The sequence below is a fragment of the Anolis sagrei genome, chromosome 6, assembly GCF_037176765.1.
Source record: "Anolis sagrei isolate rAnoSag1 chromosome 6, rAnoSag1.mat, whole genome shotgun sequence".
In the NCBI taxonomy this organism is placed as follows: domain Eukaryota; kingdom Metazoa; phylum Chordata; class Lepidosauria; order Squamata; family Dactyloidae; genus Anolis; species Anolis sagrei.
In genome coordinates this window covers 3231931-3258668 of record NC_090026.1, presented here as the reverse complement: position 1 = coordinate 3258668, position 26738 = coordinate 3231931, and the positions used below count along the sequence as shown (strand labels likewise).

Below are 26738 nucleotides of genomic sequence, written 5' to 3'. Positions count from 1 at the left end.
GCCTTCCTTGACGGCCTTTACACCAAGGCTGGATGGCCATCTGTCGGGATCATAGACTCATAGAATCCTAGAGTTGGAAGAGACCTCATGGGCCATCATCCAGTCCAACCCCATTCGGCTAAGAAGCAGGGATATTACATTCAAAACACCCCTGACAGATGGCCACCCAGCCTCTGTTTCAAAGCCTCCAAAGAAGGAGCCTCCACCACACTCCAGGGCAGAGAGTTCCACTGCTGAACAGCTCTCACAGTCAGGCTTTGATTGTGCTTTTCCTGCATAATGGCGGAAAGGGGTTGGACTGGATGACCCAACTCGAGGACTCTATGATTCAGCGTTTGTTTTGACTCCTCCGTGGGTCATTCCAGCCTTGCTCCCACCCTCCCTCCACCTTGGGGTGAGGCTGTGTCCCGTGGGGCCCTTGGGAGGGCCACTCCTTCCTCTTTTCCTCCCCGTCACATGAGAGTCAGGCCCTTGGGACACCGAAGAATGGACATCTCAACCAGGCATGGGCCAACTTTGGCCCTCCCTCCAGGTGTTTTGGACTTCAACTCCCACCATTCCTAACAGCCGGCAGGCTGTTAGGAATGGTGGGAGTTGAAGTCCAAAACACCTGGAGGGAGGGCCAAAGTTGGCCCATGCCTGGTTGAGATGTCAGAAGGAGGGTCAGTCTGGATGACCCCTCTTCTGCAATTCCCCAAACGCCCCGTGATGTGGGTCTCGTGGCCCTCGATCGCACGTGGGGCTGGCCACCCATAGGGCTGACTCACCCCTTTTGCGGCCGCGCTTCGCTTCCTTCCTTTTCTGCTTCTTCTGCTCCACGGAGACGGGAAGGGGCCTCTTCAGTCCCGAGGAGACGCAGAAGGAAAGTCACGATGGAGGCCCCCCAAAAGGCACCCTGGGCCCTTCTCTGCCTGGCTGGGTGGGTCTTGCTGGCCGCAGGTGGGTCCCTCCGCCCCTCCACGGCACCTGGTTCGATTGGGGGAAGAAGAAGGGAATGGGGATTATGGGAATTGGAGTGGGATTGGATTTTGTTCCTCTCCCCCTGCTCCCTTCGCCATACTCCCCAAGGCACAAAGTGGACAGGTTGCTTTATGATCCAATAGATAGGAAGAACCAGAAACTGTGGATGATGGGAATCAGAGTTTGGGAATGTGGATGATGGGAATTGGGAAGATATGTATTAAATCCAGCAAAGGAATTTGCATCAGGGTTTAATGCATTTTAGGTCCAATGGGGTAGAAAAAGCAGAAAATGTGGATGATGGGAATCGGAGTTTGGGAATGTAGGCAATGGGAATTGGAGACATACATATTATCAATCCGGCAGGGAGATTTGCATCAGCAAAATATGGGTGCAATGCATTTTATGTCCAGTGGGAAGGAACGGGCAGAAAATGTGGATGATGGGAATCAGAGTTTGGGAATGTGGGTGATGGGAATTGGGGACATACGTATTAAATCCAGCAAAGGGATTTGCATCAGGGTTTAAGGCATTTTAGGTCCAATGGGGTAGAACAGGCAGTAAGTGTGGATGATGGGAATCGGAGTTTGGGAATGTGCATGATGGGAATTGGGGAGATATGTATTAAATCCAGCAAAGGGATTTGTATCAGCAAAGTGCGGGTCTAATGCATTTAGGTCCAATTGGGTGGAATGGGCGGAAAATGTGGATGATGGGAATTGGAGTTTAGGAATGTAGGCAATGGGAATTGGGGACCTATGTAATAAATCCAGCAATTTGCATCAGCAAAACATGGGTCCAATGCATTTAAGTCCAATGGGGTGGAACGGGCAGGAAACGTGGATGATGGGAATCGGAGTTTGGGGAATGTGGGTGATGGGAATTGGGGACCTACGTATTAAATCCAGCAAGGGGATTTGCATCAGCAAAGGGGATTTGAATCAGAAAAGTGTGGGTCTAATGCATTTAGGTCCAATGGGGTAGAACAGGCAGTAGATATAGATGATGGGAATCGGAGTTTGAGAATGTAGGCAATGGGAATTGGGGACCTATGTAATAAATCCAGCAATTTGCATCAGCAAAACATGGGTCCAATGCATTTAGGTCCAATGGGGTGGAACGGGCAGTAAATGTGGATGATGGGAATCGGAGTTTGGGAATGTGAGTGATGGGAATTGGGGACCTACGTATTAAATCCAGCAAGGGGGGTTGCATCAGCAAAAGATGGGTCCAATGCATTTAAGTCCAATGGGCTGGAACGGGTAGTAAATGTGGATGATGGGAATTGGAGTTTGGGAATGTGGGTGATGGGAATTGGGGAGATACATATTACATCCAGCAAGGGGATTTGCATCAGCAAAATGTGGGTCCAATGCATTTAGGTCCAATGGGGTGGAACGGGCAGAACATGTGGATGATGGGAATCAGAGTTTGGGAATGTGAGTGATGGGTATTGGAGACATACATATTATCAACCCAGCAAGGGGGTTTGAATCAGCAAAGCATGGGTCCAATGCATTTAGGTCCAATGCAGTGGAACGAGCAGAACATGTGGATGATGGGAATTGGAGTTTGGGAATGTGGGTGATAGGAATTGGGGAGATACTATTACATCCAGCAAGGGGATTTGCATCAGCAAAACATGGGTCCAATGCATTTAGGTCCAATGGGGTAGAACAGGCAGTAAATGTGGATGATGGGAATCAGAGTTTGGGAATGTGGGTGATGGGAATTGGGGAGATACGTATTACATCCAGCAAGAGGATTTGCATCAGCAAAATGTGGGTGCAATGCATTTAGGTCCAATGGAGTGGAACGAGCAGGAAATGTGGATGATGGGAATCGGAGTTTGGGAATGTAGGCAGTGGGAATTGGAGACATACATATTATCAATCCAGCAAGGGGATTTGCATCAGCAAAGTGTGGGTCCAATGCAATTAGGTCCAATGGGGTGGAATGGGTGGAAAATGTGGACGATGGGATTTGTAGGAAAAGTCAGCACCCATAAATGATAAGAACTTAGATTGGAAGTGGAAAGGTTTCTCCAATGAGAAGGAACAGCTAGAAGCTGTGGATGGCAACAAAGGAAAACTACAATTATTATTATTATTATTATTATTATTATTAAGATTACATTATTATTATTATATTTACAATTATTATTATTATTAAGATTACATTATTATTATTATTATTATATTTACAATTATTATTATTATTGAGATATTATTATTATTATTATTATTATATTTATACCCTGCTATAGGAAATGGAAAGGTTTCTCCAATGAGAAGGAACAGCCAGAACCTGTGGATGATGGGAATTGGGCTTGGAATTTGGCAACAAAGGAAAATTACAATTATTATTATTATTATTATTATTATTATTATTATTATTATTAAGATTAAATTATTATTATTATTATTATTATTAAGATTAAATTATTATTATTATTATTATTAAGATTAAATTATTATTATTATATTTACTATTATTATTATTGAGATATTATTATTATTATTATTAAGATTAAATTATTATTATTATTATTATTATTATTATTATTATTATATACTCTGCTATATTTCTCCCGAAGCAGCCTAACATAAAAGCATTAGCATACAATCATAAATATGCAGCTGTGGATGATGGGAATTAGGCTTGGAATTTGGCAAAAAAGGAAAATTACAATTATAATAATAATAATTATTATTAAGATTACATTTACTATTATTATTATTATTATTATTATTATTGAGATATTATTATTATTGAGATATTATTATTATTATTAAGATTAAATTATTATTATTATATTTACTATTATTATTATATTTACTACTACTATTATTATTATTATTATTGAGATATTATTATTAAGATATTATTATTATTATTATTATTATTATTATTATTATTACCCTGCTTTATCTTTCCTGAAGCAGCCTAATATAAAAGCATTAGCATACAATCTAAAATATGCAAACATGCAAACATTATCACAGAATTAAATATAAAGCATGCCTCTGGGCATGTCCAGAGTTCCAGCTTCCAAATATGGCGTTACTTTGACCTTCTGCCGTGCCCTGCAAAGCTGCTTTTTCCATCCCACCAACCCCACTTCCCCTTTTTTCGGTTGCAAATTTTCCACCCCAAGGAATGGGCCTTTCGGAGCGGAATTGCTCAACAGTCGGGAAAAGAAACCTCTTCTTCCAAAGCAGAAGTCGCTCTCAGACTGGTCTCATGCTCCAAATTGCCCAACTCTGAGATGTATTGACGGAAACCGATCCACTGATTGACTGATTGATTGGGAACGATCATGTTGTGGTGACCCCCAACCATAAATTTAATTTGATTGCTACTTCAGAACCGGAATTTTGCTCCTGTTATGAATTGTAATGCAAATATCTGATCTGCAGGATGGATTTTCATTCACTGGCACAAAATACCCAATATGCCCAAAGTTTGAATATAGGGGGGGGGGGGGTTGCGTTGGGGGGATTGATGTTGTCATTTGAGCATTGTAGTTGCTGGGATTTGTAGTTATCCTACAATCAAAGAGCATTCTGACCCCCACCAACAATGGAATTGAAATAAACTTGGCACACAGTACTCCCACGACCAACAGAAAGTACTTACAAGGTTTGGTGGGCATTGACCTTGAGTTTGGGAGCTGTAGTTCACCTACATCCAGAGTGCTCTGTGGACTCAAACAATGATGGATCTGGACCATCCCTTCATCTGCTTATGTATGTCTCCATCCATCCATCCATCTGCTTATCTATGTCTCTATCTATCTATCTATCTATCTATCTATCTATCTATCTATCTACCTATCTATCTATCCATCCATCCATCCTTCCTTCCTTCCTTCCTTCCATCCATCTGCTTATCTATGTCTCTATCTATCTATCTATCTATCTATCTATCTATCTATCTATCTATCTATCCATCCATCCATCCATCCATCCATCCATCCATCCTTCCATCCATCTGCTTATCTATGTATCTATGTATCTATGTATCTATGTATCTATGTATCTATGTATCTATCTATCTATCTATCTATCTATCTATCTATCTATCTATCCATCCATCCATCCATCCATTCTTCCATTCTTCCATCCATCCACCTGCTAATCTATGTCTCTATCCATCTATCCATCCATCTGCTTATCTATGTCTCTATGTCTCTATGTCTCTATGTCTCTATGTCTCTATCTATCTATCTATCTATCTATCTATCTATCTATCTATCCATCCATTCATCCATCCATCCATCCATCCATCCATCCATCCATCCATCCATCCATCTGCTTATCTATGGCTCTATCCATCCATCTATCCATCCACCTGCCAATCTATGTCTCTATCAATCTATCCATCCATCTGCTTATCTATGTCTCTATCTATCTATCTATCTATCTATCTATCTATCTATCTATCTATCTATCCATCCATCCATCCATCCATCCATCCATCCATCCATCTCCTTATCTATGTCTCTATCCATCTATCCATCCATCCTTCTTTAGGGGCTCCTTTCAAATCTATGATATTATATCCCTGTATGTATGTGTGTGTGAATCATATATATCTATCTATATCTTTGGCTGGATGGCTCTTTGTTGGGAGGGCTTTGTTTACGTTTTCTTGCCCTGGTGAAGTTGGACTGCATGGCCTTAAGTATTTTCTGTTGGTCATGGGGTTTCTCCATGGGAAGTTTGCCCCAATTATGTCATTGGTGGGGTTCAGAAGGCTCTGCGATTGTAGGTGAACTATAAATCCCAGCAACTATTTCCCCCAAACCCCACCAGTGTTCATATTTGGGCATACTGAGTATTCGTGCCAAGTTTGGTCCAGATCCATCATTGTTTGAGTCTACAGTGCTCTCTGGATGTAGGTGAACTACAACTCCCAAACCCAAGGTCAATTCCCATCAATGCCCATGTTGGACATGAGAGTCCTGTGTGCCACATTTGATTCAATTCCATCATTGGTGGAGCTCAGAATACTCTTTGATTGCAGGTGAACTATAAATCTCAGCAACTACAACTCCCAAATATCAAAGTCTATTTCCCCCAAACTCCACCAGTGTTCATATTGAATATTCATGCCAAGTTTGGTCCAGATCCATCATTGTTTGAGTCTACAGTGCTCTCTGGATGTAGGTGAACTACAACTCCCAAACCCAAGATCAATGCCCATGTTGGACATGGGAGTCCTGTGTGCCACATTTGGTTCAGTTCCATCATTGGTGGAGTTCAGAATGCTCTTTGATTGTAGATGAACTATAAATCCCAGCAACTACAACTCCCAAATGACAAAATAATTTTTTGTGATTGATGGTCACTCCTTGGGTTAGTAGGTGTTTGGTGGCCAAATTTGGTGGCAATTCCATCTCTCTCTCTCTCTCTTTCTCCATCTTCTGTCTGTGTGGCTGTCTAATGACGTTGGATCTGATGTCCTTTGGGGTCCCTCCCTTCCAACCCTTGGGTTCTATAATGCCCTTTTCTTTGTCCACCTCTGTCCAGGTTGTGCATCTGCCACCGGAAATGGGTCCCTGTGTTCGGACAACGTGGACTCAGAGGGCCCCGGCTGCCCCCACAGAAAGAAGGCAGCCACGCTCCTGCCCTCCTTCACCGAGACGACCTCCACAACCACAATGCCCACCACGCCGACGACGCATCACAACATGACCAATCACACCACCACCACTAGGCCCCCCACGCCGGCACCCCCTACCCCAACCCACCACACTACTGTCAACGCCTCGCACCATACCACGCTCCACAGCCACTCCACGGCCCGCCCTCAGAAACACACCACTCCACACCACCACCGAAGGCATACCACCACCACTCACCACAAACGCCACACCACCACGGATCCCCATCCCCATCCCACCACTTCGACACACCATACCACGACCAGGCACCACAATGGTACCACGTCCCACCGGCCTCGTCCCACCCCTTCGCCCCATCACACCACGACTCGCCACCATAACCTTACCACGGCTCACCATCACAACTTTACCACGACTCACCCACCCCATCACAACACCACGGCCCATCCCCATAACCATACCACGGCTCATTTCCACAACCACACCACGGCCCATCCCCATAACCATACCACGGCTCATTTCCACAACCACACCACGGGCCACCCGCTGCCCACCACGGGTAACTCACCCACCCATCACACCACGGCTGTGCTCACCACGCCGGCCCACCACACCAGCCCTCCACCCCCAGTGCCACCCACTGTAATGCCCTTTGTGCTAGTGGGAGACTACCGCGTGGAGAACGCTTCAGAGGTCTGCCTCCGGGCCCAGATGGGGCTGCAACTCAGGGTCCGCTACACCAAGAAGGGGAAAGAGCAGGTAAGGGGGGACTTGGGGGACGAGGGTCCGATCCCATGTGGCTGCAGGATACGAAAAGATGGGAATACAAGAGCTGGGAGATCTCGGGAATTAGAATCCAATCCCTCTGGAGGGGTGACTGAGAAGACTACTACTACTACTAGTAGTAGTTGTAGTAGTAGTAGTTCTTATATCCTATTTCCTCGCTTAAGCAAGACACAAGGCAGATACAACAACAACAACAAGTAGTAGTAGTTCCTATATCCCATTTTCCTCTCTTAAACAGGACACAAGTCAGATTCAACAACAACAACAACAACAAGTAGTAGTACTCCTTTTATCCCATTTTCCTCTCTTAAACAAGACACAAGTCAGATTTAACAACAACAAGCAGTAGTAGTTCTTATATCTCATTTTCCTCTCTTAAACAAGACACAAGGCAGATTCAACAACAACTAGTAGTAGTAGTAGTAGTTCTTATATCCCATTGTCCTCTCTTAAACAAGACACAAGTCAGATTCAACAACAACAACAACAACAACAACAACTAGTAATAGTAGTTCTTATATCCCATGTTCCTCTCTTAAACAAAACACAAGGCAGATTCAGCAACAACAACAAGTAGTAGTAGTAGTAGTAGTAGTAGATTATGGGAGCCAAGCAGTGGGTTAAACCGCCAAACTGCTCAACTTGTTAACAGAAAGGTCACAGGTTCGAATCTGGGAAGCAGGGTGAGCCCCTGTTGTTAGCCCCAGCTTCTGCCAACCTAGCAGTTCGAAAACATGCAAATGTGAGTTGATCAATAGGTACCGCTCCGGTGGGGAGGTAGGGGCGCTTTATGTAGTCATGCCGGCCACATGAGCTAGGAGGTGTCTAAGGACAAGCACCACCACCCAAAGTTGGACACGACTGGACTTAATGTCACGGGCAAACCTTCAAGTTTACTATAGAGTTTGAAGTGCAACCTTTCTTGAGAGCTAGCTGGGGGGATTTGGGGAGCCGAAACCCCTCCACATAGCAGTGCCTTTGGGGGGATTATGGGAGTCAGTCCAGACACTCTGGAGAGCCACGTGGGCAAAGAATCAAAAGATGGTGGGATTCTGGTTATAGTTAGGGTTAGATCAGGTATGGGCAAACTTGGGCCCTCCTGGTGTTTTGGACTCCAACTCCCACAATTCCTAACAGCCTACCGGCTGTTAGGAATTGTGGGAGTTGGAGTCCAAAACACCTGGAGGGCCCAAGTTTGCCCATTTTTGGATTAGACAATGCTTTGTATCCCTCTCTTTTTACATTTCTCCCCTTCTTTCCAGGCCTGGGGGGAGTTCTCCTTGCAGCCCAACCGGACCCACGTCAACGGAACGTGCCTCAACAAGACCACGACCCTCACACTGAGTTTCCCAGAGGGCTTCGTTTCCTTCTTTTTCTCCAAGGTAATAAGGGGAGTGCTGAGATGTTCAGTGAATCGGGGTGCATCTTGACCCCACTTGAGCTCCCATGCTACGTAATTGCAGCAATTGCAGTTTTGCAAGTGCCCAAAAGTGCTGATGCCTCTCCAAACTGCAACTCCCAGGAGTCAGTCCAAGCTGCATTCACTCAGCAATGCAGATCCGTGGTGTCCAAAGTGTGGCTGGGTGTGGCTGGAGACGGGAATGCGATGACGCCGGACGAAACTCCGCAGGAACCTGTTGACCCGGGAATCGAAGTCCTGAGTCACTCTCTGACTCAGGAGCCAAGCGGCTGGAAAGTCTGGCTCGGCCAAACACGCTTCCCATCTCGTCCGAGTGCCATCGCTTCCAGATTTGGCACAGAGAGTCCTGATTCATCCTCTGCTGTCCCAGTTTCTCAGCTGCTATTACTACTACTACTACTACTATTATTATTATTATTATTATTATTATTATTATCCCTTGTTTGGGTATCAGCCAGCGCGTCAACAACTTAAATCAAGAAATAGTTTTCTTAGATCTACAGAGACACTCGCTGGAACACCTCAGCAAGCGAGAGTCCAAAAGTGGCAGGCTCAAACCCAGAACCTGATACCAAATGGGAGACTCCCTCCTGGGCACACAGAAGACTGGGCGACTTGGAAGGCGCTGAACAGACTGCGCTCCGGCACCATGAGATGCAGAGCCAACCTTCAGAAATGGGGCCACACAGTGGAGTCCACGACATGCGAGTGCGAAGAGGAGCAAACCACTGACCACCTGCTGCAATGCAACCTGAGCCCTGCCACATGCACAATGGAGGACCTCCTTGCAGCAACACCAGAGGCACTGTGAAACAAATGCAGTTTGGCACAACTTGAACTGTCATGGCTTAATGCAAAGGAATCCTGGGAGTTATAGTACTCAAGGGGTGGTTCATAATATGCTTGTCGTTGGCCTCTATAGAAATAGAATGCTGGGATGGAGAGTGGCAGCACCAGTATCCTCCCCTATATTAATTTCCAGGGAAGGGTTAGGAATGGTGGGAGTTGGAGTCCAAAACACCTGGAGGGAGGGCCCAAGTTTGCCAGTGCCTGATATGGGTGCACGTTAGGTAAACACCAGGTAGTCGGAAGGACTCCTTTGTTGGGGTTTTTAGATAAAACAGAGATTAGACAGGATGCTCGAGTGGTGAATTCCCTGAGACGTCTCATGTTTAGACTTGATGACCTTTAGGTGCCCCTTTCTGTCCCAAGAGGATGTGAAGTACCACTACATGAAAAAGGTGCATCTGCACTGTAAAACAATTGCAGTTTGGCACAACTTGAACTGTCGTGGCTTAATGCGATGGAATCCTGGGAGCTATAGGTTGCTCACCTGTAACCATGGTTTCCTGAGTAGTCACCTGTGAATTCGCACATATGATATCTCTGCGCTTGCGCAATAGCTTTCGGAACCTTCTAGAAATAAGAAAAAACACTTGACTCCCGGTTGGCCCCACCCACCTCGCCCCGAGTATAAGTAGCCCGTGGGAGGGGCCAGCCGTCAGTTCTTTTCCGCCCCAAAGCAGTCAGAACGCGGGCATGACACTCGAGGGGAGGACGGGTGGGGATGTGCGAATTCACAGGTGACTACTCAGGAAACCATGGTTACAGGTGAGCAACCTATAGTTTCCTGTCGTAGTCCCTGTGAATCGCACATATGATAGATTAGCGAGCTCTTCACCTTGGATGGTGGGCGTCATGCCACCGCGGAGAATAAGACAGCTCTGCCGAACTGTGCGTCCCTTCTGGATACAACGTCCATCTTGTAGTGGGTAACGAAGGAGAGGGGGGACGACCATAAGGCCGCCCGGCAGACTACATCCAGCGGGACGCCCCTCCAGTGAGCCGTTGATGTCGAGACAGACCTCGTCGAGTGGCCTCTCACCGGAAGAGGCAGATGTGTGCGCGATATGCGGTAGGCCAGTTGGATCGTGGAAACGATCCATGAAGACAGTCGTTGAGAAGAAACCGGGTCTCCCAGAACATCAGGGCGATATTTAATGAAAAGTCTAGGAGTCTTCCTGATATGGGCAGTCCTATCTACATAGAAGGCCAAAGCCCTGCGGACATCCAAAAGATGTAGATTCTGTTCCAGGGAGGAAGTAGGGTTCTGAAAGAAGGAGGGTAAAATCAAGTCCTGTGACAGATGAAAGGACGTAGAAACTTTAGGAAGAAAGGCTATATCAGTCCTCAGAACAACCTTGTCAGAATGGAATTTCAGATAAGGTGGGTCTGCTCTGAGGGCACAGAGCTCGCTAGCCCGGCGAGCCGATGTGACCGCTACTAAAAATGCAGTCTTCCACGAAAGGTAAGACAAATTGACTGTCGCCATCGGTTCAAACGGAGGTCTCATCAGTACCTTAAGCACTAGGTCCAGGCTCCACGAGGGAACTACGGGGGTGATGGGGGGTCTGATGTTCAAAATCCCTCTCAGGAACGTTTTTACTAACGGATCTGCAAAGCAGGAAGGCATACCTGATTTCCTACGGAACCAGGAAATGGCGGCTAGATAACATTTAATAGAGGGATGTGAGAGGCCTGCGTCCATAAGGGAAGCCAAGAAGTCAAGTATAACAGAGACCGGTGCTGAGCTAGGGTTCAAGCCGCGAGACCTAGAAAAGGATGTAAACCTGGACCATTTGTACAGATAGGAACGTTTAGTAGAGGGCCTATGGGCCGCCTCAATAATTCTAAGCACTGAGTCGGGGAGGTCGGAGAAAGTACTTATGTGATGGGAAGGATTCGCCATGCCGTGAGTTTCAGTTTGTGTACCTCTGGGTACAGTACTTGGTCCTGTTGGCATGTCAGCAGGTCGGGTCTGTGGGGGAGCCGAACAAATATTCCCCGCGCCAGATGGCGGAGGGGGGAGAACCATGGCTGCCTCGGCCACCAGGGTGTTACTAAAATGCAGCAGGTTACGTCCCTCTGTATCTTTGCTACAGTGCGGAGCAGCATGGGAAAGGGGGGAAAGGCATACGTTGTCCACCCTGTCCAAGTGTGGAGGAAGGCGTCCCCCAGGCAACCCTCCTCTGTGGAGGGGTGAGCCCTCGCACAAAAGAGAGGGCACTTGGCGTTGAACTTCGACGCGAAGAGGTCGACATCCGGAGTCCCCCACGCTCGGAAGAGTCTGTGGACCTCCTCTCTGTTCAGGGACCACTCGTGGTGTGCCAGCGGATTGCGGCTGAGGGAATCCGCCAGCACGTTCTGCTCCCCGGGCACGTGCGTCGCTAAGAGATGAATCCCCCTGTCTATACACCACTCCCAAATCTGAATGGACAATGTCAGTAGGTTCGGGGAGTGAGTGCCGCCCTGCTTGTTCAGGTAGTACATTACCGTCGTATTGTCGGTAAGTATCTGTACTACCTGACCCGTGACCACCCTCTCGAAGGATTTTAGAGCTCTGTCGACTGCCATGAGCTCTAGTACGTTTATGTGGAGCTCGTTTTCTTGGCCTGTCCACATGCCGTGAGCTACCAAACCCTGAGAATGTGCCCCCCACCCTGTCAGGGAGGAATCTGTGGTGACGGCTCTCGTAGCAGAGGGGATGTGGAAGGACAGGCCCGAGCAAGCCCATGCAGGGTCCAACCAGCACTGGAGTGACGAACGAACCCAGGGTGGGACCGATAGTTTGGTCGACGGGCTGTCCAGCAAAGGATTGAAGGCGGACAGGAACCAGGACTGTAGCGGGCGCATGCGAAGCCTGGCATACGGGATGGCCGATGTAGTCGACGCCATGTGTCCTAGAAGCACTTGAAGCTGTCTGGCTGTCACGTTGGGCTCGACCCGAATCTGTTCCACCAGGCCTGCGATGGTGACGAAGCGGTCCTCTGGGAGGTAGGCCTTCTCGCGGACCGAGTCCAGGAGCACTCCGATGAACCGGATCTGCTGCGTCGGCACCAGGACGGACTTCTCCCGGTTGAGGACGAGACCTAGGGACTGGAGGAGAGACAAGACCATGGAGACATGTGTCTGGAGCTTACGGTAAGTGTCTGCCACGATCAGCCAGTCGTCAATGTAGGGGTAGACCGTGACTCCCCTGGTCCTAAGGTGGGCCATCACCACGGCCATACACTTGGTGAAGACCCTCGGGGCCGTAGAAAGGCCAAACGGGAGGACATTAAAACAGTAGGACTGACCGTTAATCCTAAAGGATAGGAACCTTCGGTGGTGTGGGGCGATGGATATGTGGAAATACGCGTCCTTGAGGTCGACGGTAGCGAACCAGGCGCGTTTAGGAAGAAGCGGGGTAATGGAAGCAAGAGTCACCATTCGAAACCTTTTCGGTTTGATATGTTTATTGAGCTCTCGCAAGTCCAAAATGGGACGCAGCCCACCGCCTTTCTTAGTCACCAAAAAATAACGAGAGTAAAAACAGAAGGGAGCGGAAGCAGGATCAACCATGGAAATGGCCCCCTTGTCTAGTAACATTTTAATCTCCTGCATGAGTTCCATAGAAAACTGGGTGTCTCTGAACAAACCAACCCTGGGAGTATCAACGAACTCTATAGAGTAACCTCCTGAAACAATAGCCAACACCCAACGATCTGAGGTAATCTTCTCCCACTCAGAGTAGAACCCAAAGAGACGGTCAGTGAAAAAGGGCAACGGCCCTGAAGGAATCCCCTGAACTTCAACTTCCAAACAGAGAGGGAAGGGTAACTTGGGTAGTGAGACCATGGAGGGGCATGCAACTGAGGTTGTAACCACTTCAGAGTTGGGCAGGGGGGCGTCAAAGACGCTTCTTTGAGGCACCAGGAGCCTTGGACTTTCCCTGGAAAGGTTGTGCCCTTGGTTTCTGCGAGTAGGGGGTTCTCCTCCCCCCTTGGAACCTAGACTGGCCCCCGAATCTGCTCCTAAAGGGTGTAGAATAGGAGTTACCAAAAGGCCTCCGGTAGGAGGGGGTGCCTGGTTGCCACCTCCCTTTCTGTTGAGTGTATGGCTGCCATGTGTAGCCGAATTTGGATGCGGACTGCCTTACATCTTGCTTTTGCTTAAGCCGGTCATCGGTGTTGGGATTGAACAACCCCTCCTCGTGGAAGGGAAGGTCCTCAGCGAGGGCCTTCCCTTCCTCCGAAAGGTTTGCGGCCCGTAACCAGGCGTGCCGCCTGATGGAGGTGGCGGTGGCGAACAAATTACCGGAGGCCTCCGCCATGTGTTTTGCGAAGTCCTTCTGGAGCTTCGCGAGGGCCAGAGCTTCGGTTTGCAGTGCCCTAGTGAAACGCTGGTCTTCGGGTGGTAAGACCTCTATGTAGGGTAGCAGCCGATTCCAGAGGAGGGTCTGGTACCCTGACATATAGGTTGCGTAGTGGGCCATACGCGTGAAGAGGCCCGCAGAAAGATAGGCCTTCCTCCCTAGCGTGTCCAGCTTCCTACCCTCTCTGTCAGGGGGGGCAGTCTGGGAAGTCTTGGAGCGCTTCGATTTCGACACCTCGGCCACCACCGTGTTGGCTTTGGGAGGCGCTAAAACCCACTTAGCGGTGGCCATATCTATTTTATACATAGAGTCTAGGCGTCTAGGTACCGCCGGTACCGACGAGGGGGGCATATCAATTATTTTGGCCAGCTTTAGTAGGTATGGGAGATGTGGAAGGGTGGAGGACACGACTACATTCTGTTCCTCCGAAGGGAACATTGGGTCCTCCACGTGCTCCGGGGGTTTCGGAGCGGGGATCTCTAAGGCCTTAATCATTCGTTCCACTAAAGCAGCGAATTTATTAAAGTCTGCGGGCAAAACATTGTCCTCACCCCCCAGCGGCTGAGGAGCCTCATGCGGCTCAGCGTCCGAGTCAGAGTCTGGTGGTTCTACGTCGTCGTGGGTCACTGGGTCAGCGAGGTCCGTACTGGGTGCCATCAGTGGAGTAGTCGCAGCCTGCAGTGCGTGCGGAGGTGCAGCCAAAGGAACAACAGGTTGGTCCATTATGGGCAATGCGCCAGCAGGGCTGGGCCCATCCGATATCCCCAGCTCTGCCCGACGAGGAGCCACAGTGGATGTGTGGTTTGGGTTGGTGTCTAAGGCTCCACTTGGGGGAGCGGGGTCCATAACGGATACAGAGGCCACTGGCCTGGCAGGCGTCGCGGGAACCATCCCTGCCATCAGCGCCGCCGACAGGTGCTGGGGTGCTGCTGGAGGAGGCATCGCCAGATGTGAGGGCACAGGCACGTAGATAAGCTGTCCCGTCGGGCCCAGCTGCCAGCACCCCGGTGGTGGCGCGTGGGCTGGCGTGTAGATTCCTCTGCGGCGGGATGAGGAGCGCGAGAGTCTCGAGCTGCGCCGACGCCTCCTGCGCGGAGGGGAGGAGGAGGAGGAGGAGGAGGAGGAGGAGGAGGAGGAAGAGGACGAGGAGCGCGCTCTGCTCCTAGTGTGGGAGCGGTGTCGGTGGTGACGCGATCTTCCACTCCTCCGAGAAGGCGATCGGGAGCGCCGCCTGCGCCTGCTGGAGTGGCGCATGGATCGGCCTGATCTGCACGACCTCGCCTCGGGGGAGGGAGGATTCGCAGGCGGAGGCAGCATCGCGGGTCCATGGCTCCCTTCCGGTACCGCAAGGCTCCGTACCGGCATCGATCCCATTGCGGCGCTCGACCCAGCCAGCGCCGGGACGCTAGGACCCTGAGTGGGCAGGGCTTCAGCAGCAGCATGGATGGGCGGAGTGTCCCTGCCGGCCTCTTGAGGGGGCGGAGCCTCCATCTGTTCAGGGCTCGCGGCTGAGTTTCTCGAGCTCTGGATCCCAGCCGGGATCGAGACCGCATTCGGCCCTGGAGAGAGGGACGTAGGCATCAGAGGAGTTCCTCCTAGAGCTGGAGGGAAGGCGGAATCGGGAGGCAGAAGCACGGGCATCGGAGAATGCGGTGCGAGGAGTTCCCTCGCCTGCGACGCGGAAGGCGCCGCAACAGGAGAGGTTGCCGTAGCGTCTGCAGCCGGCAGAGGTCGCACAAGGCCGCCCAGAGCCCTCTCAGCGAGAGGCGGGGGGGGGGGGGGCGGAGGCCTTGGCCGCGGTTCCCGCTCTTTTTGCAACCGCTTTTTTCGGCAGGACAGGGTGGCCGCCATCTTGGCTGCCCTTCTCCTTAGGCTTCTTGGCCTTCTTCTTGGCCCGAGGATCGTCCCGAAGGGAGAAAGGTAAGTTGGGGCCGGGAGAGGGCCCAGCATGTCCGGGGGGTGGTGGAGGAAGAAGGGCTTTTTCATATAAAGCGGCCTTAAGGCGCACTTCTCTATTCTTCCTCGTTTGGGCAGTGAAAGCCAAGCAGACAGCACAGGATTGGGCCAGATGACCCTCGCCCAGACAGGCCAGGCATAGGGAGTGGCCGTCAGTGTCCGGGAAGGTATTGGGGCAAGAGGGATTGGAACACCTCTTGAAGGAGGTAGTAGACATGATGGATCGTCGAAGAACGGACCGGGTCAAGGGCTGGAGAAGTCAGAATAGTCAAACAGTCCGAGTCAAGCCGATAACAAAGCAGTCCAAAACACTAACCAATACCTTCGTCAAGCCAAACAAGTAAAGTCCGTTAAGGAGATAATCAGTCCGATAGAAGGAGTCAAGGTAGAGATAACAAGCAAAGGGTTCCCAAGCTATCCGAAGCGGAAAAGAGAACTGACGGCTGGCCCCTCCCACGGGCTACTTATACTCGGGGCGAGGTGGGTGGGGCCAACCGGGAGTCAAGTGTTTTTTCTTATTTCTAGAAGGTTCCGAAAGCTATTGCGCAAGCGCAGAGATATCATATGTGCGATTCACAGGGACTACGACAGGAAATTATTGTACTCAAGAGGTGGTTCATAATATGCTTGTAGTTGGCCTCTATAGAAATAGAGTGCTGGGATGGAGAGTGGCAGCAACAGCATCCTCTCCTATATTAATTTCCGGGGAAGGGGCCTGAGGCTGTTAGGAATGGTGGGAGTTGAAGTCCAAAACACCTGGAAGGCTTGGTGTAGATGCATCTGTATCTGTCTTATAGGCATCTGTATAGGTGGTCAGTTGAAACATTCACACCTAGCTCCAGCAGACAAGAGTCCTTTGTCCCACCCTGGTCATTCCACAGATATATAAACCCATTTTCCTACTTCCAACAGACCTCGCTACCTCTGAGGATGCTTGCCATAGATGCAGGCGAAACGTCAGGAGAAAATGCCTCTAGAACATGGCCATATAGCCCAGAAAAACCTACAACCCTATGTCTTATTTGATTTGCAGTTTCCCTATCTCTATATGAAAAAGGTGTATCTGCACTGTAAAACAAATGCAGTTTGGCAGAACTTGAACTGTCATGGCTTAATGCAAAGGAATCCTGGGAGTTATAGTACTCAAGGGGTGGTTCATAATATGCTTGTCGTTGGCCTCTATAGAAATAGAGTGCTGGGATGGAGAGTGGCAGCAACAGTATCCTCCCCTATATTAATTTCTGGGAAAAGAGCCTGAGGCTGTTAGGAATGGTGGGAGTTGGAGTCCAAAACACCTGGAGAGAGAGCCAAAGTTGGCCCAGGCCTGGCCTAGAGTAAAAGACGAGTTGGCTACAGAACTGCCCCTGTGGGAGGACACATCAGTTTACTTAGGCAATCCCTCGTTGGCTGAGTAGGATAGTCTTCCAGGATCAGTATTCTTGTGGGTCTGTAGGTGACTGTGGAGCCCTATTCTTGACCCGCATCTTCTCCCGCAGTGAGGGCATTGGCTTCCAGGTGGAAGGCAGTCTCAGTCGGGGTTGGCTTGACACGCCTTCCACTTGGCATGTTTCTCTCTTTCGCCCTTCATTCGTGCCTCTTCAAATTCTGCAGCACTGCTGGTCACAGCTGACTTCCAGCTGGAGCACTCAAGGGCCAGGGCTTCCCAGTTCTCAGTGTCTATGTCACAGTTTTTAAGGTTGGCTTTGAGCCCATCTTTCAATCTCTTTTCCTGTCCACCAACGTTCCGTTTTCTGTTCTTGAGTTCGGAGCAGAGCAACTGCTTTGGGAGGCGGTGGTCGGGCATCCGGAGAACGTGGCCAGACCAGCAAAGCTGATAGCGGAGGACCATCGCTTCAATGCTAGCGGTCTTTGCTTTTTCCAGCACACAAACGTCAGCACATCAGTTTAGCCACCATAGCTCAAGCCTACAGGATCCTGGAAGTTGTAGTTTTGCAACTGCGTGCTTAAGCAGTTGAGGTGGAAAAGGAAAGGGCCTGAGGCTGTTAGGAATGGTGGGAATTGGAATCCAAAACACCTGGAGGGCCAAAGTTGGCCCATGCCTGCTGTATCCTTTACACCCCTTCCTATTAAGCTAAAATAGCACCTAAGGAAAAAAAAGCAATAATCCACATTTTCCCCTTACAGAACGAAACTCAAAATACCTTCTACCTGAGCCGGGTGCAGGCCAAGCTGACGTACCAGTTTCCCCAGGCAGCAGGTGAGGTTAATTATTGTTGTTGTTGTTGTTGTTGTTGTTGTTTACCATATTTATATACCACCTTTCTCAGCCCGAAGGTGACTCAATTGTTTATTTATATATTATTTATTTACAATATTTATATGCCACCCTTCTGACCCCGAAGGGGACTTAAAGCAGCTTACAAGATATATATATATATGTATATATACACACACACACACGCACACGCACACACACGCGCACACACACACAATATTTTATATTATTAGCATAGTACACTATCAAGGTGGTTTACAGTTGGCAATCAATGCCCTCAACAACATAAAATACAATTTAAGAACTTTAACATATAATATAGGCCATATAAAAACAGTAGAAACAATAAAAACAACAAAAAACACTAGTCCTCAGCGTCTCATTACTAAAATCATATTCCCGTCGGATCGTCCAATCGTTCAGTGGAACTAAAATAGTCTGTTACACTGCATTTGCAAATGCTTGCTTAAAAAGCCAGGTTTTAACTCTTGTTCAAAATGTTAGGAGGGAGAGGGCTGACCTGATATCCCTAGGGAGGGTGTTCCATAGCCAGGGGGCCACCGCTGAGAAGGTCCTGTCTCTTGTTCCTGTCAATCACATCTGCGAAGGAGGCGGGACCGAGAGCAGGGCCTCCCCAGCCGATCTTAAGCTCCTAGATGGTTCATAGGGAGAGATACATTTGGACAGGTAAGCTGGGCCGGAACCATTTAGGGCAGTGGTTCTCAACTTCCTAATGCCGCGACCCCTTAATACAGTTCCTCATGTTGTGTTGACCCCCAACCATAACCCTAACATTATGAATTGCCATGTATATAATGATCTGCAGGATGTGCTTTCATTCACTGGAGCAAATTTGGCACAAATACCCCATATGTCCAAATTTGAATACCGGTGGAGTTGGGGGGGGGGGGGGTTGATTTTGTCATTTGGGAGTTGTAATTGCTGGGATTTATAGTTCATCTACAATCAAAGAGCATTCTGAACTCCACCAACGATGGAATTGAACCAATCTTGGTACATAGAACTCCCATGACCAACAGAAAATACTGGAAGGGTTTGGTGGGCACTGCCCTTGAATTTGGGAGTTGTAGTTCACCTACGCCCAGAGAGCACTGTGGGCTCAAACAATGATGGTTCTGGACCAAACTTGGCACGGATACGCAATATGCCCAAATATGAACACTGGGGGAGTTTGGAGAAAACAGACCTTGATATTTGGGAGTTGTAGTTGCTGGGATTTATAGTTCACCTACAATCAAGGAGTGTTCTGAACCCCACCAATGATAGAATTGGGCCAAGCTTCCCACACAGAACTCCCATGACGAACAGAAAATATTGTGTTTTCTGATGGTCTTTGGTGACCCCTATGACACCCCTTCGTGACCCCCCCAGGTTGAGAAACTGGTTTAGGGCTTTAAAGGCTAAAGCCAGCACTTAATGGGGCTTCCTTGTGGGTAGGTAACCGACTCTACATTTGGGGGCAAAGGTGTGGGAGATGGCCTTTCCCCTTGGACGGAGAGTTGCATTGGTTGCATTTCCCCCTCCCACCCCAAGTTTATCTATTTTCTTACTTTCTTTTTATTCCACCTTCCAAGGTGTCCGCATGGGGAAACTCTTGTGTGCCTGGTCCTCCTCTGCCATTCAAAGCAAGGGCCAGAAGGCAGGGTGGGTGATCACTTACCTGCTTTGTCCGTCCTTCCTTCCTTTCCAGAGTCTTCTTTTGGGGCAGACAACGCCTCCCTGCACGAGTTCCAGGCCCACCTGGGCCACTCCTATCAGTGCCGGAACCGGAGCCTTGTCCTCAAGGAGGGCTTCCAGCTGAACGTCCTGAGACAACGCATCCAGGCCTTTGGGCTGCCGAAGGGAGAGTTTGGGGAAGGTGAGACCAAAGACGGTTTTGCTTTTCGATGCAGTTGCATCCATTTAACATCCCATTTCTCATCCTCACCCCCACCCGCTGTCCTGTTCAAGTGCCTCTGTTTTGTGTTACCTGCTGCGACGACCTTTCACTATTTCAGTCCTTTTTCAGGAGTCTTTTAATGTGTGACGATGTGGGGGGGGGGGGGGGATATTTTCTTTTAAATCTTTTTACTGCCTTGTATTGATGTATTTTCCCCTTTTATATTGGCTGAGGCTTCCTTGTGAGCTTTTACCTTCAGGCTTTTATATTACAGGCTTGAGACACTCTTGTAGTAAACTAAGTAACAAAGTTTATTTCAGGAGTCTTTTAATGTGTGACGATGTGGGGGGGGGGGATATTTTCTTTTAAATCTTTTTACTGCCTTGTATTGATGTATTTTCCCCTTATATATTGGCTCACATTCCTTGTGAGCTTTTACCTTCAGACTTTTATATTACAGGTTTGAGACACTTGTAGTAAACTAAGTAACAAAGTTTATTTTTAGCTTGTGGCTCCAACGCTTATGGTTACATTTGTGTGTTTTGTTACAGTCTGGAGTCTTACATTCAATATCATCCACTTAGTCAACTTTTCCTATCCAACTGATTCACATCAATAAATATGTTACTTTTTCATACACTCTTGACAGAACTATATTCCGCCTTAAACCACACTGGCACTTCTTTATTTTCCTTAAAACTTAAGCTCCATTTTCCTAACTGCTTTTCTCTCACAGAAGTTCCTAACTGTCCTTCCCAAACAGGAATCCCTAACTCATCTTTCTGACTCTTTAACTGCCTATTTTTAAACTTAACTCCGCCCCTTTGGAATGTTCAGCTCTCTTCCCTCCAACTGCCATTCTGGCCTACACTCATCTGCATACAACCAATCAGCTGCACGTATGCAAATTAATCTTGCCTCTACTGTTGCTACCCTATTTCTGCCAATTCTGCCACATTGCAACATAGAGATATACACCAAAAATTTAACATAGATCAACAAATTCGCTACACCTGCCGATTCAGCTGGTCTACTCCTTGCTCCCAAACGAACCCCTGCGGTGGCTTCACTCAAGTCCTCCAGCAGCCACAAAGTGGGTTGTGAGAGCAGTGAAGGTTGATGCATTACTTTGATGCAAAAATAATGTTTTGCAAGAAGAATTGCGGCTTCTGGTCTATCACATCAGGAAAGGGGTTACGTTAGATTGAGTACAGATAGGGGAATGGTCCAAACTACTGTACATTGCTTCTTAAACTGTGAGTCTCGGCCCCAAGTGGGTCGAGACTTTGAGTGAAATATTCCTGCTTCTTGGCAGAATGGGGTTGGACTGGATGGCCCTTTATTTATTTATTTACTTATTTATTTATTATCCAAACTTCTATGCGGCCACTCCCCTGGGGCTCGGAACGGTTTACAAGAACAGGCTAAAATCTAACACAATTTAAAACAATTTAAAAACAGCAATATCAAAGCTCAAAGCCCTGTCGAAACAGGTATGTCTTACATGCCCTGCGGAAAGCTGATAAGTCCCGCAAGGCACGGACTTCAGGTGGCAGAGTATTCCAGAGTGATGGTGCCACTGCTGTGAAGGCTCTGCGTCTGGTTGCTGTTAGGCGCAAGGTCTTGACACTGGGAATTTCCAATAGATCTTGGTACTCAGAACGGAGGGATCTCTGGGGTTGGTAGGAGATGAGGCAGTCCCTCAGGTACATCGGCCCCACACCATGCAAGGCCTTGAAGGTGAGTACCATCACTTTGAAAGTGATCCAGTGCTCAATTGGTAACCAATGCAGCTGCAGTAAGATTAGGGTGATGTGGCATCTCATCGGAATTCCTGCAAGAAGCCGAGCAGCTGCATTTTGTACCAACTTGAGCTTCTGGATCACTGACAGAGGAAGACCAATGTAGAGGGCGTTACAGTCGTTATGAACCATCTAGGATACTAAGATCTTCTGGGGAGGCCCTGCTCTCGGTCCCACCCTCTTCACAGATGTGTTTGGCAGGGACAAGAGGCAAGACCTTCTCAGTGGTGGCCCCTTGACTATGGAACGCCCTTCCCAGGGATATATACATCGGCCCCCCCTTCCTCCTGAATTTCAAAGAAAGGTTAAAACCTGGCTTTTTGAGCAGGCCTTTGCTAACCCAGCATAATTATATGAAACCATGGAACGACCTGACGATCCAACTGAATAACGATTTTACAAGGCCAATGTAGAGGGCGTTACAGTAGTCTAGTCTTGAGATGACCGTGGTCTGGATCACCGTAGCCAGGTTGTCCCTGGACAGGGAGGGGGCCAGCCGTCTAGCCTGCCGCAAGTGAAAGAAAGAAGGTGGTTCTGCTCACGACAGAGACCTGGGCCTCCATCATCAGGAGAGGGTCCAAAAGGACTCCCAGACTCTTGACCAATGATGACGGGCGTAGTGCCTCGCCATCCAGGGTAGGCAGCTGGATGTCCCCACTGCCCGGTCCACCCAGCCATAGGATCTCCGTCTTTGCTGGATTCACTCTCAACTTGCTGGCACGCAGCCATCCAGTCACGGCCTTGAGGCACTGATGGAAACAGTCGGGTACAGAGTCTGGTCGGCCTTCCATCTTCAGCACAAGCTGAGTGTCATCGGCGTACTGGTCACACTCCAGCCCAAAACCTCGAGCCAGCTGAGCAAGTGGTCGCATATAAATGTTCAGCAACAGAAGGGAGAGACTGCCCCCCTGAGGAACCCCACAAGATAGAGGGGACATCTCAGAGACCAGGCCTCCCCTCTCCACTCGCTGTCCACGGTTGTGAAGAAAGGAGGACAGCCAGTTTAAAGCTCTCCCCCTGACTCACTCCAACAGCAGCAAGGCGGGGGGTCAAAAGATGGTGGTTGACTGTGTCAAATGCTGCTGTGAGATCCAATAACACAAGCAGCGCCGACCCGCCCTGGTCAAGCTGGCATCGAAGGTGATCCGTAATGGAGACCAGCACAGTCTCTATCCCGTGCCCCGCACGGAAGCCAGACTGGAAGGGATCTCGTCCGGCTGTGTCGTCTAGGAATTGCTGCAACTGCTCCGCTGCTGCCCTCTCAATCACCTTGCCCAGGAACAAGAGGTTCGAAACTGGGCGGCAACTGATTTGACCGGGGTGGTCCATGCTTTGGTCACCTCTCGATTGGATTACTGTAATGCGTTCTACGTGGGGCTGCACTTGAAAACAGCTCGAAAATTCCAACTAGTTCAACGGGCGGTGGCCAGGATGTTAACTGGCGCTCCTTACAGAGAGAGGTCCACCCTCCTGTTTAAGGAGCTCCATTGGCTGCCATTTACCTACCGAGCCCAATTCAAGGTGCAGGTGCTTACCTACAAAGCCCTAAATGGTTTGGGACCTGCCTACCTGCGTGACCGCATCTCCATCTACGAACCCACGCGCTCACGTCGTTCATCCGGAGAGGTCCTGCTCGCGATCCCACCTGCGTCGCGGGCGCGTTTGGTGGGGACGAGGGACAGGGCCTTCTCTGTGGTTGCCCCCCGACTTTGGAACACCCTCCCCAAAGACAATAGACTAGCACCAACGTTGGCAGTCTTTAGGAAAAACTTGAAGACTTGGTTATTCCGATGTGCCTTCGGAATAGGATAACCTCCAGCACTACGTCCCAGAAGCACTTTATTAGAGTTTAATACTCTCTGCACATTGCGCTTGCCCAGAACTCCAACATACCACCTCACACACCCAGCACTTTTAACCTGTACCCATCATTGGCCCGGCCCTGATTTTATTGTGTAATAGTGTAATGTTTTGTTGTGTTATTGCTTATGTTTTTAATTTGCTTGCATTGTTATTGTTTGTTGTTATGTTGAGGCCTTGGCCTTTGTAAGCCGCATCGAGTCCTTCGGGAGATGCTAGCGGGGTACAAATAAAGTTTAATAATAATAATAATAATAATAATAATAATAACTGGAGGGGACCGAACAATCAGTCTGGTTTCTTCAGCAGGGGAGGGAGAGACCACCACCTCTTTTAAACCCTCTGGAAAAACTCCTTGCTCAAGGGAGCTGTTTATAATCTTCAACAAAGGGTCACGTAATCCCTTGAGGTCTCTTCCAGCTCTAGGATTCTATGATTCATTGAAAAACTAGAGCAAAATGTGCTAAATATAGCAGGATGTCTGGCAACGACAAAGTTTTTACAGTTGAGTAAACTTTCCCCATGTTTTCCTCATAGAACCAATTAGGAAATGGCATTCATAACCCGGGAACAAAAAGCATGTTGCATTGTGTTATTATGCTCTTTATTTCCACCCTGTTTTTCTCCCCATGGAGGGCTCAAGGCAGCTTACAATAACACAATGACACAACCCAATACATTTGAAAACATGGCAAATACAAAAAAAGTAAAACACAATTTAAAATACAGTTAAGGTACAATAATAATGCACACACAAATAAAAAAATTCCTTTTCCAATTAAATATCTTTTAGTCTACCTAGCCCAGTGTTTCTCAACCTTCCTAATGCCGCAACCCCTTAATACAATTCCTCATTTGGTGTTGACCCCCCAACCATAACAATATTTTCGTTACTACTTCATAATTGCAATTTTGCTCCTGTTATGAATTGTCATGTAAATATCTGATATGCAGGATGTATTTTCATTCACTGGACCAAATTCGACACAAATACCTGATAGACCCACATTTAAATATTGGTGGGGTTGGGGTGGCAATTGATTCTGTCATTTTGGGAGTTGTAGTTGCTGGGATTTATAGTTAGCTTACAATCAAAGAGCATTTTGAACTCCACCAACAATGGAATTGAACCAAACTTGGTACACATACTCCCAAGACCAACGGAAAATACTGGAACGGTTTAGTGGGCATTGACCTTTAATTTTGGAGTTGTAGTTGACCTACACCCAGAGAGCACTGTGGACTCACATAATGATGGATCTGAACCAAACTTGGCACCCATACCCAATATGGCCAAATGTGAAGACTGGTGGAATTTGGGGGAAATAGACTTTGACATTTGGAAGCTGTAGTTGTCGGGATTTATAGTTCACCTATAACCAAAAAGCACTTTGAACCCCACAGAGAAAATCGGGCCACATTTTCCACATAGAACTCCCATGCCTTGAAGGGACTCGCTGGTGTGACCTCCCTCTGGCCTTGCACACTCCCCCTCTCCCGCACATTTGCACCACGCTGCCATGCACCGAGCATTCCTGCTCTCCCCTCCCCGCTTGGAGTCTCAGGAACAGCCCTCCCCTTGGCTGAGAGGCCAGCCAATCCCAGCAGAGAAGGGCTTTTGGTGGGTGGATTTGTTGTCTGTTTTCAAAAAGGAAGAGAAGGACAGGCAGAGATCTTCAGCCTTCTCTGCCAAAGGGGTTCCTAAGACCATCAGAAATATGTGTTTTCTGATGGTCTTTGGCGAACCCTCTGAAACCCCCTCGCAACCCACCAAGGGGTCCCGACCCCCAGGTTGAGAAACACTGACTTGGTGTTGGGGATTCCTCACCTTTGGAAGAGGAAGGGGAGTAAGGAAGTACTCAGGAATTGGAGAGAGAAGAGGAACCAGACAATGAGGGTTTGAACCTGCTCACATTTTCAGAGAGACTAAAAGAGACAGAGCACAGACGGCGTTCAGCCAGAATAGCTGCTAAAAACACTGAGCTAATTGGGAGACACCCTAGCAATTCAGGGCTATAAATCAGAGGCAGAAGTGGTCAGCTTTCGCTGGTAACAACGACCCTGATGCTGTTGTTTTCACTCCAACGGAATCTGTTTTGTGTCTGCTGCTAAGGACTTAGTTCATTGCCCACTGTCTGATGGAAGACTGGTGTTTCTTTTGGGACCTTGTAAGAGACTTTAATTTGTGTCTGGATTAAGACTTCCTTGATTTCTTTTGCCTTTTACAATTGCATTTGCTTATCCTTTGTGTTTGCTGAAGTAAAGCATTTTTCTTTTACTTTCAACATTGTATTAAGGCTTTTTTTGAAGGGCAATTCAGGACACTTGGCATCAGTAGAGTACCCCTCATCCTCTCCAAAGGTCTGATGGCAAAGAAAGGTCTTGACAGGCCTTGCCATTCCCCTGGCCACCATTCAGAATCCGGTCGGAATGTGGGGTACCTTCTCTGTCTCTCCTGATTCAATCCATCCTTCCTGTCCTTCTCCTCATCCGCTCCTTTCTCCTTCCTCTCCTTCCAGCGGAGGTCTGCCCCGAACAGCGTCGTTCCAGCGCCCTGCCCATTGTGGTGGGGGTCGTCCTGGGTCTCCTCATCCTGATCGTGGTGGTGGCCTTCCTGTTTGGGCGCTACCGGAAGCGCCCCGGGTACCAGACCCTCTGAGATCCCTACGTTCCTGCAAAAGACGACTTCAGGAGGCAAGAAGTGTCCCCTGCCTCAGTCCTTCTTCTTCCTTTCTTCCCATCCTCCTTCTGCTCAGACTGACACTTCAAACCCATGGCAGAACTGGGGGCAACCAAAGGCAACACACACACATATATGTATGTATGTATGTAACATTCCCCTGCATCTGAAGAAGATAGATGTGAAGTCATGACGATGGGGTTTTGCCATTCTTTGGAAAGCTCTATCCATTACTATCTTGGGACAGAGACTCAAATTGGGGAGATTTGAGTATGAAATTGTAGCCCCAAACACATAGATCAGGCATGGGCCAAC

The 26738-nt window shown here is 48.5% G+C and overlaps 1 protein-coding gene across 1 annotated transcript; it reads left to right on the top strand.

Moving 5' to 3' along the window:
- Positions 1–763: 763 nt before the first annotated feature.
- On the top strand, positions 764–26738 carry CD68 (CD68 molecule). The gene is made up of 6 exons (XM_067469673.1): positions 764–939; positions 6495–7348; positions 8638–8757; positions 18091–18163; positions 19893–20060; positions 26263–26738. Exons 1-6 carry the CDS (start codon positions 873–875, stop codon positions 26400–26402), a joined length of 1422 nt encoding a protein of 473 aa, XP_067325774.1. The 5' UTR covers positions 764–872; the 3' UTR covers positions 26403–26738.